Source organism: Pseudorca crassidens, chromosome X (genome assembly GCF_039906515.1).
Source record: "Pseudorca crassidens isolate mPseCra1 chromosome X, mPseCra1.hap1, whole genome shotgun sequence".
Taxonomy (NCBI): Eukaryota; Metazoa; Chordata; class Mammalia; order Artiodactyla; family Delphinidae; genus Pseudorca; species Pseudorca crassidens.
In genome coordinates, this window is record NC_090317.1 from 43,400,108 (window position 1) to 43,413,277 (window position 13,170).

Below are 13,170 nucleotides of genomic sequence, written 5' to 3' on the forward strand. Positions count from 1 at the left end.
ATCATTAATAAAATGTATCACAAGCTAATCCTCAGACCCTGTTCAAGTTTTGCCAGTTGTCTTAACGATGTCTTTCATAGCAAAAGGATCCAGGACAGAATCTTGTACTGTGGTGTCTCTTTAGTTTTCCACAGTCTAGCAAAGTTCCTCCGTTTTGTCTTGACTTTCATGACCTCGACATTTTTGAAGACTGTGGGCCGGTTATTTCATACCCTTTTCTCCCTCCCTTCCCCTTCCATTGCCTGCTGCCTTGAGACTTTCAGAGCTACAGTTCTAGATCTGACCACCAGGGGGGTATCTATCAACACTGACTACATTTTACAAAGGAAAAGCCATGATTTTCTTTTTTTTCCTACCCTTATTACAGTGACTCACCAAACTGTTTGCTAATTCCTTTCTACTTTCCAGGTCTGTTTTGTGTATGACCTCTCTGGCATGTGACTGATTTGAACCAACACTTCACCTAAGAAATTATATAAATGGCAAATCGGTACATGAAAATGTGATCAACATTATTCGTCAATATGGAAATGTAAATTAAAATTACAGTGAGATATCACTACACCCCTATGAGAATGGCCAAAATTAAAAATGCTGACCATACTAAGCACTGACGATATTGTGGAGGATCAAACCCTCATACACTGCTGATGGGAATGAAAAATGGTATAACCACTTCAGAACCAGTTTGGTAATTTCTTACAACATTAATCTTACATCTACCATATGCTCCAGCCATTGAACCCCTAAGTATTTACCCTACAGAAAGAAAGCATGTGTCCCTGTAAAGACTTAAACCCAAATGTTCATACCAGTTTTATTTAAAAGAGCTTCATGTTGGAAACAACCTCATATCCCTCACCAGGTTAATGGATAAAACAAACTGTGATATATCTGTATAATAGAATACTACTCAGCAATAAAAAGAAACTATCTATACAGGCAACAAATGGGTAAATCTAGAAATAGGCTGAATGAAAGAAGCTAGGAAAAAAGTACATTCTATACAATTCTATTTACATAAAATCACAATGAAATTAATTAATAGTGACAGAAGTTCAGTGGTTGCCTGGGAACAGGAAAGGTCCAGGGGAGGAAGTTGGAGGCCAGAGGCAGGTGGGTGGGAGATTACAAAGGGGCACGAGGAAGTTCATTATCTCTGCTGTAGTGTTGGTTTCATGATGTAGACATATACAAAACCGTATTAAAGCATACAGTTCAAATGTGTGCCATGTATTGTATGTCAATCATAGGTCAATAAAGCATTTAAAATATATTTTTCTAAGTCTTTGATGCAATTAAAATAACCAGGAGAACAATACTCATCAATATGCTCTTATCATATTAATAGGTCCACACCATGTCTCACCAAATTCATCTACACCACATATTACCAAAATAGAAATCATCTTTTGCAATGAGGTATGTTGAAATATTTAGTGAAAGTTGATGCACATGTCCTTCTGAAGTACAGACTAAAACTATTATTTCTTGGAAAATAATCATAAAGATATTTTAGAATATCCGGTTATTTTAGGGGATATGGCTGAATATTATTATAATAGGGAAGCTCTAGAGTAATTATTATTTTTCAAAATACTAAATCCTCATAACTGACATTTTATACTAACACTTGGAAACATTTTGGCATTTAAACATTTTGTTACGCAATGGATAAAAATGTGGTGATCAGGGAAGAATCCATGGTACAATCACAGATTGCTAGGAAAAACAACGTAGCATATTTCTTTTGTTTTTTTAGAAACTGTTTATTTTCCATCAACCTATTTCCATTTTGAGTTTGTGGAAGAACAGTTTCAGACCACTCAGTGGTTGTTCCTACCCACTCAATGGCCTGAGCAGTGGGAGCTGCAGACCAGTCTTCAGTGGCAGGCTGAGCACTCCAGTCTTCAGTGGAGAACTGCTGAATAGGCACAGAAGGCACCTGCACACCTTCAGACCAGTCCGCCACCTCAGGCTGAGTAGCAGTGAACTCAGGAGCTGGAGCAGTCCATTCACCTTGAAATTCCTCCTTGGCCACAGCCTTCTCAGCTGCCGCCTGCTCTTCCTTTTCAATCTCTTCAGGATCTCTGTAGAAGTAGAGATCAGGCATGACCTCCCATGGGTGTTCACGGGAGATGGTGCCACGCATGCGCAGAACTTCCCAGGCAAGCATCCACCACATCAGACCCACTGAGTGAGCTCCCTTGTTGTTGCATGGGATGGCAATGTCCACATATCGCAGAGGAGAGTCTGCGTTACACAGAGCAATGGTAGTCAGGTTAGCATAAGAGGCCCCAGTGAGAGGCTGGTGGTCAGCCCTGGGATCAGTAATCACTAGAAGTCTTGGCTCCCGGAACGCTGCCTGGATCTGGTTAGTGAAGGTTCCAGGAGTGAAGCAGCCAGTAATAGGAGTGGCTCCAGTGGCAGCAGCAAACTTCAGCCCAGCTCGCTGGCCAGTATTCCTGGAGGATATGACACTGACATCAGCTGGGTTTTCAATGGCAACAATGGCACGAGCCTCCAACAGAAGCTTCTCCCAGGTTCCCTTCAGATTTATGATGTAGATGCCATCACTTTTCCTTTTGTAGATGTACTGTTCCATTTGGAAGTCAAGGTTGGTGCCACCTAAGTGGGTTTCTGCTGCAAGGAATTTGAGGACATCCTTCTCCTTCATTTGCAGGACATCAAGACTCCGGACATTGTGAAAGTTTCCCTTTAAGTTCCGATGGGAATACAGAACAACGCCGTATGGACCCCTGTCTGGCTGGCACGGAAAAGGCAATTGCATATTTCAATACCCATCTGACAGACATACGTGAGAATCACTGACTATTATTTACACAGTTAGAAAATATATATGTAAACTTATTGCAAATGCATATTAAACATCAAGCAGCTCCCTCAAGCTATAGAATTCATTGCTTTTGCACAAATAAGGCATTTCTAAGATGGGCCTCAGGACTACTAGAAAGCAAGTAGCTGCTGAGGGAATGACATTCCACCTGCTAAACCTCTTTCCCATGAGATCAAAGTAGCTTCTCTACTTTTAGGCTAGAATCTCACAGGAGCTATTTTATAACATGCTTTTGTCCAGATCTATGAACTCACTAGAGCCAGGCGTCATATTCCACCAGTAAGTGAAGTGTTGTGGTTTCCTGAAGACTGCTGCCCTTGAATCGGGAGTAGAAGCTCCAGCAGCCATCAGGACACATGCTCAGAACCTGCCCCCTTCAGACACCTGATATGACCAAGGCCACCGGCATGAGAAGCTGCACAGGGAGAGACAGATCCAGCAATTACCATGCTTTACTGGTAACTGTGTGCCCTGCACCGTGCTAGGCACTGGGTTAGTGACATAGACAGTGAAACAACTGAGCAGTGATCCTAACTACCAGATGTTACAATGGGTTTCTCACCAGGGCCTTTTTCTTTTTCTTTCCTCATCTCTCCCCCAACAACGAAGTTGATAATAAATAAGAAGTGGCCAAACATTCATGATCCCACAATAACCACAGGACTATAGGCTTACTCATGTGTTATCACTGAATGTTCACAGCGATCCTGTGGGGAAAGCACTGTTATCCCCATTTTACAGAGGGGAAAGCTGAGGCTTAGAGTCGTTACCTGTGTCACCTCCCGCGCCCCTGCCTTTAGAAGGAAAGTGGCTCCAGGACACCCCTGGAGCAGGACACCGCACCCACTGGGGCTGGGCGGGACCCCAATGGCTTTACCTACGAGACAGCGGAGGCACCTAGCCCCAAAGCGGGAAAGAGGCGACTTGGAAGCGGATCCCTTTGTCTCCCCACACCCTAGGGCGGTCCAGCCACCACCGCCGGGACGCACACCCTCAGCTGAGTCCCAAACACCTGAAGGCGGGACCTGTGCTACTCATCAGGTCACGTCAGTCTCTGCAGAAAAGTCGTCACGGTCGCCTTATTGACGTCAGGTTTCCATGGCAACCGCGAGGCGCAGGCTAATCCCCCACACCGGAAATGCCTCTTGCACACTCCTCCACTCCCTGGATTTCGGTGAAAGCAGAGGACCTTAGCTCTGGCTACCACCAGAGAAAGCATACTAATTAGAGGCACTAGACTGGGATCCGGAAAATTGGCGAACTCTGCCCAGGCTGATGGAAAAAAACGTCCCTGTTGTCAGGAATATGTTTGCTTTAAAGAGACAAGAGCGGAGTTACTCTCAGTATACAGAGACCCAGGGAAATATCCTAGGATTCTTGGAGATGAGCTAGCCCTCAGAGGGCTAACAGAAGTTCGTCATCTATGGTAGAACATTAAGAGAATGTCTATAATCGTGTGATTGAATGATCTAGGAAGTTGGAAAAAAGTCACTTATTTATTTATATATTTATTAAGTCATTTAAAGAAACATTCAGAGGTGCTTCAGGGAGGCAGGCCTAGAAAAATATAATCATTTAATAGGCAGAAAGAAACCTAGTCAATTCCCCATACAATTGGTTTCTGTTGGGGAAATTCTTATTCTCCATTCCTGATGTTTTCTTCCATGAGGAGGGACATCCATGACCAAAATACTTCTAGCCTCTCTGTAATTCACTTCTCTATTGTGGGAATCACTTACCTGATGAGTGACTTTGGAAGGAGGGACACACAGCCCATACCCTTTCCCTTCAAAATTCTTGAAGCAAGCTGCCTTTATAGAGCACATGTTTACTCTGTTCTCAGGGGTGAGTCTAACAATAGATCCACAGCTCTTCTCCCCTTTTCTGAGTCTTGCTGGCTCCCCAACTTTTCCTATGATCCGTTACAAAATGCTTGTGTCTTTAAGGGGTCCCCCAAACATACCTTTTATCCACATCTGGGCTCTAACTCAAGAACTATGACAAAAGAATAAAAAGAACAAAACATCAATTCTATTACTTATAAAGGTGATATTGGAGAAAATGACTTAGATTTGCAGGCAATTGGGCTTCTTTTTTAATAAACCCCAGAATTATACTGACTTGACCAACTAAAAGTGCTTCATGAGACAGTCATAAAGGCCAAAGACTACAATGCAGAGCTATTTGCTGCTGGTGAAGAAGCTCTGTCTATATGTGCTCAAGGAAAGTAACTTCCTTGCCAAAGGTTATCCCTGTAGCAGGAGAGTGTTTCAGGAAACAATCTGAGAATCACTTTTCAAAGTGAGTAAACACCCTTTGTTCTATTACTCACCAAGCAACGTTCTGAGGGTATGGTGTTCCATGTGGTTTATGGAGCCAATTGTAGCAACAACCTCTCTGTTCCTTAACACAGGAGATTGCATTGGAGACTCCTCCTGTGGAGGGGGATTGGAATTAGGTTCTAAATTCCAAAAGTAGGGTGAAAATCATATGTCATGAAAATTTCCTATGGAAATCCCTTCAAGAAGGAATAGAAATATTCAGAAATTGATACCCACATATAAAGCTATATGCAATCTATAGCCGAAACTATAATGAAGTCCTACCAAGGCTTCAGGAATCAGTGAATCCCTATCCTTTCCAATGATTACAGACCACAGAAAAAAAGTACACCCCAAATACATGTTTTGGATATCCATTTCTACTTAATAAAGTCCCACAAATAATAGTCATTTATTATCTCTCAGGATTCAGTATGTTGACTCAGCTCAGTTGAGTGTTTTTCTGCTCCACATGGTTTCTGTCACTTTAGGTCACAGTCATCTGGAGGCTTAATTCAGCTAGGACATCCAAGAAGGTGTACTCACATGGATGATTGGTGCTGATTGGTGGGCTCAACTGGGGCTGTTAAACTTAGATTCACAGTCTCCTACTCCAGGGTGTCCAGATTTAGCAAATAAAAATAAAAGACACCAAGTTAAATTTCAATTTCAGATAAACAAAATCACATTTCATTTGACATACTTATGCTAAAAATTATCCCTTAGTTCTCTGGAATTCAAATTTAATTGCGTGTCCTGATTTTATCAGGCAACCCGACACAAAGAATGCTTTGTGGAGGAGAACCAAGGTGCTGGTGGTGAGGTATGGCTGTCTTGTCCTCACGATGTATGTGACAAAAAAGCATGGGCTTCTCACCAGAAACAGGTGGCAAAGAGGTTTCTCCCCAAGCCCACTGCCATAACTATGGATATAACCGGCAGCCTGGGCACCTTTAGTTGCTGGTGACCGATCTGTACAAAATGTATCAGGATACATACTGCTGAGGTGATCACCTCTGTTCTCCCTGTGTTTACCTTCCCTTCAGCAGGGAGCCAGGCTTGATGCCCCTTCCCCTTGCCTCCAGGGAAGTTTGTGACAGGGTTTGGAGCAGAGGCTGTCTGACACCTGTGTTTCTTCCATCTTTTGTAAAACCTTAAACTTACAGTAAGGATTGGGCTGTTTCTACCTGCTACAGAGCGGAGGGCTTCTGAGAGCCTGGAGAGGGAGAAGAAGGGAGATTTCTCCCACACTGGGATGAGGTCAGAGATCTACATGTCCCTCCAGGAGCAGGGACCTAGCACTGCTCCATATCAGTGCTTGTGGTGGTTCTGTGGATGGTTCATCAAGGCTGGGCAACCAGCAGTAAGAGAGATTTTCTCCTTTGAATCAAGCAGTCAGGGGGCCCGAAGACATTGAGTCACCTGTGTTGATGGTTCAACCCTGAACAGTGTGGACAGATGGGTCATGATGGCAGGGGTCTCACCCGGCTGCCTGAGGAAGACAAGATCCCACAAGTGGGACTTCTTTGTCAAAGAGTATGGACATTGAATATTTTTAATATTTACTGTTTAGTTGACCTTTGTAATCTTATTAGTATTTAGCACAAACAACCACAAGACGAGAGCACCTGTTTTTGCAGATCTGAGTCCATGATGGGTTTTACGTTTTTATTATTTGCTAATCTGATATCCTGGTGCTAGAACGTTAGATTATTTTAATCTTTCTTTGTTATAGTTCCCTATAAATGGCATATCTCACATTTGTGCCTCAGAATATATCCTGAAATAATTCCAGAATTTGAAAAGAAAATCTGATCAGTGACTTTATGTTTATGCTGCATCCTCTTTAAGTGGAAAATGTGGGGATACAATAACTCCATTCACTGCTGGTGGAGGACAGATTGGTACAACCTCTTTGCAGAGACATTGGCAATATCTATGAGAGAAGAAATAGTGAGGTCCCCATCAGCTGCTGCACTCTTGGACACTGGCTACAGAACTTCTTGGGCACCTGTGCCCCAGGAAATACGTGAAAGAATGGTCAGGGCAGCATGGAGTCATATGAAAGCAGCCCCACAGTCACTTTACTAGAGAAATCTCAAAAAACCCACTATTTTCAGATTTTAAAAAGGTCGCTAAAGGGAACTAGCTCTATGATAGTATTTATATGTTTATAGCTGAAACATGCACACAATTATATACCTTACATTATTCTCACAACAACTCTGGGAGGATGGCATCATTATTCCCATTGACAGATGACAGATTCATTCACTAATGGAAGATCAATCTTCCAGAGGCATCTTTTAAGGAACAGGAATGGGATCTACCTCCTACCCTCCCCAAAGGGCATCCAACAGTCTCCTTGACAGATGATGACCTTCTAGAACTTAAAACTTGTAGTTTTACATGTTTCTAAACTGTGCCCACTGAGGTAATATTCACTCCCCATCCCCTTTCTTTGAAGAAGCTGATGGTGCAGATGAAATCCTAGTGCATGGTCCTGTAGAGGGTAATGGGTCTGGTGTCAAAGTCAAGGGTTTGTGATTCCTGCCTCCCCTTTATCTGCACTCTCTTCATCTGGGGGCTCAATGGGAAACTGCTTTTCCAATATCAATCTAAAAGGTAAAATAAAGGGGCATAAAATGATGAGGAATTAAAGAAAATGGTTTGATGATCTTCTTACCTCACCCTGGATTCCTCAGCAAAGCCATCCTGCAACACAGAAATGGCCCCAAACCTCCTTTAGTATGGAAGTGTGAATATGTGCTATTTCTGACTGCCATGTTTCCAGGTGATTTCTATGGCAGATATGTCTCAGGGTCTCTCACAAGGCTGCAGTCAAGGCAAAGGTAGTGGCTACAGCTACCTGAAGGCTCAACAGGAGGAGGCTTAGATAACAGTCATCACTTTCTAGGAGGGAGGAGAAAAGTGGGCCATGTCTCACATTTCTTGAAGTCCTACAATGTGTCATATACTCTGTGGAGGGTTCCCCATTTACTCCTCCCTATAGTCCTGTAAGGAAAGCATAATGGGTGCCCTTTTGCAGAAGAAAAAGGGCAGGCTAACAGAGGCTAAGCAAGCATTCCTGAATGGCACACCACATAATGGGCAGGGATTGCGTTCCAGGTTTTGTCTCCATCACAATTTTCCATTCATCCTCAGTGAAGCCAATATGGCCTCCCACCAAGAATCTGAAAATTGGTTCTTGAGAATAGGGGAAGGAAGTAGACATTACAATGGTTTATGGCCCTCCAAAGGTCCACAGTACATAAATAGATGTAAACTACATCTATGGTATTAAAATTTCACATTCTATGCAGTAAAGTGTTGGCAAAGAAAAACTGTCTAAAGAGCCTCCTTGAGGGAGTAATAATGAAAGTAAGTTGAGATACACTGTGTATATCCAGCGATCTCTTATATAGGTGATAGGGCTTAAGGACCGGTCATTTTACACTCCCCTATGGGCACTCACTCAAAAACCCCTCTTGGTGATGATGATGACGATGACAGAAATGAAATCCTGTCCCTGGGGCCAAGACACCTGTGAATAGGGACCAAGTGAATTGACTGGTTTTAAGGTGGTAGACAAGTTCTCAGTCAGAACAGGTGCTTCCTCTAGGATAGGTGGTCTGAAGAGTAAGATATTAATGTTGACAAAACTATTTTATGCAAGTGGAACTCTAAATTGTATATCCTTTAATCTTCACATTTATTTGAGTAAAGTATTATTAAATCCACTGTTTACATCAGAGTATAGGAAGTTTGGAGAAGTTAGATAAAAGGGGGAAACTTCTTTGTTAATGCCTGCTTAGTAGTGTAACCTGGACTTCACTAAAGCTTCTCCTATTGTGTCCTGAAGCCACCAGGACATGTCCTAATCCTAATTTCTTTCAGTGCTCATATTCATGCTGCCAAGGCTATCAATTTTTTAAATATAATGAGCCATATTACTTTTAAATTATAATATTAAAATTTAAAAGACTGTATTACAAAATAATCATTAAAACTTGCTTGACAAGGCTGGAGTAAATACTTGAAAATTATATGAAGTGAACTCTCATGATATTGAAGCATTCCCAGGAACCAATATAAACAGATAATCTAATGATGTTGTGGTAGGCAGCCCCTAAAACAGTCTCTAATGATCTTCACCTTCTGGCATTCACTTCCTTATATAATTTGGCCTATTGTGTGTGGGCTGGAGTTAGTGACTTTCTTTAATGGCTAGAATATATGAGAAGAGATGGGGTTCAATTTTGAGACAAGGTTACAAAGAGGCTGTGTCTTCCTTGTTGGTCTCACGCTCATTCTGAGAGAAGCCAGCTGCCATGTTGTGAGCTACCCAAGTAACAAGGAACCCATGTCTCTGGCCAGAAGCAGTGAGGCCCTGAGACCTGCCAGTAACCAGCTACCTTTGCCTTGATTGCAGCCTTGTGAGAGACCCTGAGCCAGAGCCTTCCACTTTAGCTTCTCCCTGATTCTTGATCCAAAGAAATGGTGTAGTATTATATATTTGTTATTTTAAACATCTAAATTTTTGAGTAATTTATTTTTCACCAATAGCTGACTAATATAAATATAAACAGAATTCATTCAAAGAGCAATATACATGTCTTAGAAACATTTAAAAACACAGCTAATGAAATACAAATGAAAACATAAAGAGATACTATTTTTGATGCAATAAAGCAAGTTGCAAAATATGAATAAGATGATTCCAATATTGAAAAAAATATATGTATGAATAAATATTTTTGTGTATCTGTGATTATGATAATAATTCACCTATAGAGAAACACATCTGGAGAACATGCACCTGTCTGTTGATAATAGACACCTTTGGGTCAGGAGACAGTAATCAGGCAGGAGGGAGATTCAGGGTAATTTAATTTTATACATGTACAGTTTTATATTGCTTGAAATTCTATAAACAGAAAAATTTATTGATGAAAATTTGAAAACACAAAATACTTTCACAGATAAAGTAGTTATGGTTTTATTGTTTTAGAAATGTATTCAAAGAATACTGATTCATACAGAAAATAATCTGATTACAATTTTTGACACTGGATCTGTACACGTAAGTGTGTGTCAGTGTGGGTTTCTCTGGCTGAAACTTGATAATATCTGTGTGCTTCCATGTCTCAAGTTCTATCACCTTATGTATTCATGGGCTGTGCATCCTTGTTATTTGGATTCAAAATCCTTGATGGGTCCCTTTTTAAGTTTGTGAGCTTACGCAAAGTACTTAACATCTTAGTTTCTTATCTATTTCATCTGTACAATAGGGATGAAAATGTCACATAATAGTTTTATGAATAAATGTTGCCTGGGCCAAAACAAATGTTACCTAATTTTGATATTGTGATATGTTTAAAGGCCACTAGTATTTTTGCAAGCATAATCATTAGTTGATTTATATCAGTTTCAGGTGTACAACATAGTGATTCAACATTTTTATAGATTATACTCCATTTAAAGTTATCATAAAATAATGGCGATGTTTCCCTGTGCTGTGCAATATACCCTCGTAGCTTTTTTATTGTATACATGGTATTTTGTACCTCTTAACTCCCTACCCCTATCTTGCCCCTCCTCCCTTCCCTCTGCCCACTTAGTGAGCAAAATTGGGCACCACTGTGCTATAAGGTAATGGTTACCCACTGGTAACCACTAGTTTGTTCTCTGTATCTGTGAGTCTGTTTCTTTTTTGTTAAATTCACTAGTTCATTTTATAGTTTAGATTCCACACATAAGTGATATCATACAGTATTTGTCTTTGTCTAATTTATGTTGTTAAGCATAATATGTTCCAAGTCCATCTATGTTGTTGCAAATGGCAAAATTCCATTATTTTTTATGGCTGAATGACATTCCATTATATATATACATCTTCAATAACCATTCATCTGTTGATGGACACTTAGGTTGCTTCCATATCTTGACTATTATAAATAAGGCTGCTATGAACATTGGGGTGCACGTATCTTTTCCAATGTGTTTTTGTTTTCTTTGGAAATAGACCCAGGAGTGGAATTGCTAGATCATATGGGAGTTCTATTTTTAGCTTTCTGAGGAGCCTCCATACTGCTTTCCATAGTGTCTGCACCAATTTACATTCTCAACAACAGTGTACAAGTGTTCCCTTTTCTTTACATCCTTGCCATTTGTTATTTGTAGAATTTTTGATGATAGCCATTCTGACAAGTGTGAGGTGATATCTCATTGTGGTTTTGATGTTCATTTCTCTGATGATTAGCAATGTTGAGCATCTTTCCATGACCTGTTGGCTATCTGTCTTCTTTGGAAACATGTCTATTCAGGTCTTCTGCCCATTTTGTAATTAGTTTGTTTGGTTTTTTTGCTATTGAGTTGTATGAGCTGTTTATATGTTTTGGATATTAACCCTTTATTGGTCATATCATTTGCAAATATTTTTCTCCCACTCAGTAGGTTATCTTTTTGTCAAACTGTGTTTTGATGCATCACCAAATTAATCAGATTCAAGGGTTTTGCTCAAAATATCCATGACTATGAATGAAAGCATCTTAATTCTGACCTCAATTACTATAGTTTGTTACCTATTAGCAAACACGTTGTAATGCAGATTTTAATTGTAATGATTTAAAAGGAAACTCTGTAATTTTGAGAACATAAATTATTTTTGAGAAACGTGTATTTCTACTTGGTTTGGCCAATGATATTCTTACAGCTGTTAATTCATTTCCATTGAGAAATGATATATAGCTTTTCTTTTCTGTTAAAAGCAATATCTGGGTGATATGGGGTTTTTTTGTGTGTGGGGGGGTCTATAGGTATAATTTGCTACAAATTGTAACAATTTAAAATTATTATAAATTGGAGGAATAGTCTCCTGTGATCTGAAACTATTATACAGTTCAGCAAAGAAATCACTAGTCATTGAAAAACTAGTGAACATAATAGTTTCCAACATACATCTTTATTGTTTCCCTTTTATAAAACTAATTAACATAAACAAAATACCAATCAGCATTCACGTAGGAATTATACTTGTTCATCACTGTCTGTTTATGGATACAAACATTGCACCAAAATCAATGAAAGCCTTTTGTGAGAATCAATTGGCTATATGAATTTATAATAAAGAAGATTTTATATTGTATTATTTGTAAATAGCGTGCTGCATATCTTTTTATCAGTGAATTTATAATACGTATATGAGTGTGTGTGTACATGCATGCACATATTTTATCAGAGAACATATTGTTAAGCTAAACACACCACAGTGTATCTAAATGCTATAATTTCAAATAATCTAGCCTAAAATACCTCCTTCTTACCTATTCTAGGCCTCAAATTACTCCACTAAAGATTATCCCATTAGCTTAAAATGTTGAGTCCTTTCAAAAGGCAACTATTTCTCAACAGGGTATTGATGGAAGCTCAATTATATATACTTTTTTTTAACATCTTTATTGGAGTATAATTACTTTACAATGGTGTGCTAGTTTCTGCTTTATAACAAAGTGAATCAGTTATACATATGCATATGTCCCCATGTCTCTTCCCTCTTGTGTCTCCCTCCCTCCCACCCTCCCTATCCCACCCCTCTAGGTGGTCACAAAGCACCGAGCTGATCTCCCTGTTCTATGCAGCTGTTTCCCACTAGCTATGCAGCTCAATATCAAAAAAACAAACAACCCAATCAAAAAATGGGCAGATGACCTAAATAGACATTTCTCCAAAGAGGATATACAGATTGCCAACAAACACATGAAAGAATGCTCAACATCATTAATCATTAAGGAAATGTAAATCAAAACTACAATAAGATATCATCTCACACTGGTCAGAATGGTCATCATCAAAAAATCTACAAAAACTAAATGCTGGAGAGGGTGTGGAGGAAAGGGAACCCTCTTGCACTGTTGGTGGGAATGTAAATTGATACAGCCACTATGGAGAACAGTATGGAGGTTTCTTAAAAAACTAAAACTAGAACTACCA

The 13,170-nt window shown here is 39.9% G+C and overlaps 1 protein-coding gene across 1 annotated transcript; it reads right to left on the reverse strand.

The window, feature by feature from the left end:
- Positions 1–1,648: 1,648 nt before the first annotated feature.
- LOC137216613 (small ribosomal subunit protein uS2-like) lies at positions 1,649–6,175 on the reverse strand. The gene is made up of 4 exons (XM_067722697.1): positions 6,056–6,175; positions 5,190–5,292; positions 3,735–3,887; positions 1,649–2,763 (listed from the first exon to the last, which is right to left on the reverse strand). Exons 1-4 carry the CDS (start codon positions 6,173–6,175, stop codon positions 1,664–1,666), a joined length of 1,476 nt encoding a protein of 491 aa, XP_067578798.1. The 3' UTR covers positions 1,649–1,663.
- Between the last annotated feature and the right edge of the window lie 6,995 nt (positions 6,176–13,170).

Bases quoted from the DNA above. Each gene is read 5' to 3' on its own strand.
- LOC137216613 (XM_067722697.1), bottom strand. From the start codon at position 6,175: ATGTATCCTGATACATTTTGTACAGATCGGTCACCAGCAACTAAAGGT. The intron at 5,293-6,055 runs GTGAGAAGCCCA...CCCCCTCCACAG, and splicing joins CTCTTTGCCACCTGTTTCTG to GAGGAGTCTCCAATGCAATC. The intron at 2,764-3,734 runs GTAAAGCCATTG...CGTGCCAGCCAG, and splicing joins GTGCCTCCGCTGTCTCGTAG to ACAGGGGTCCATACGGCGTT.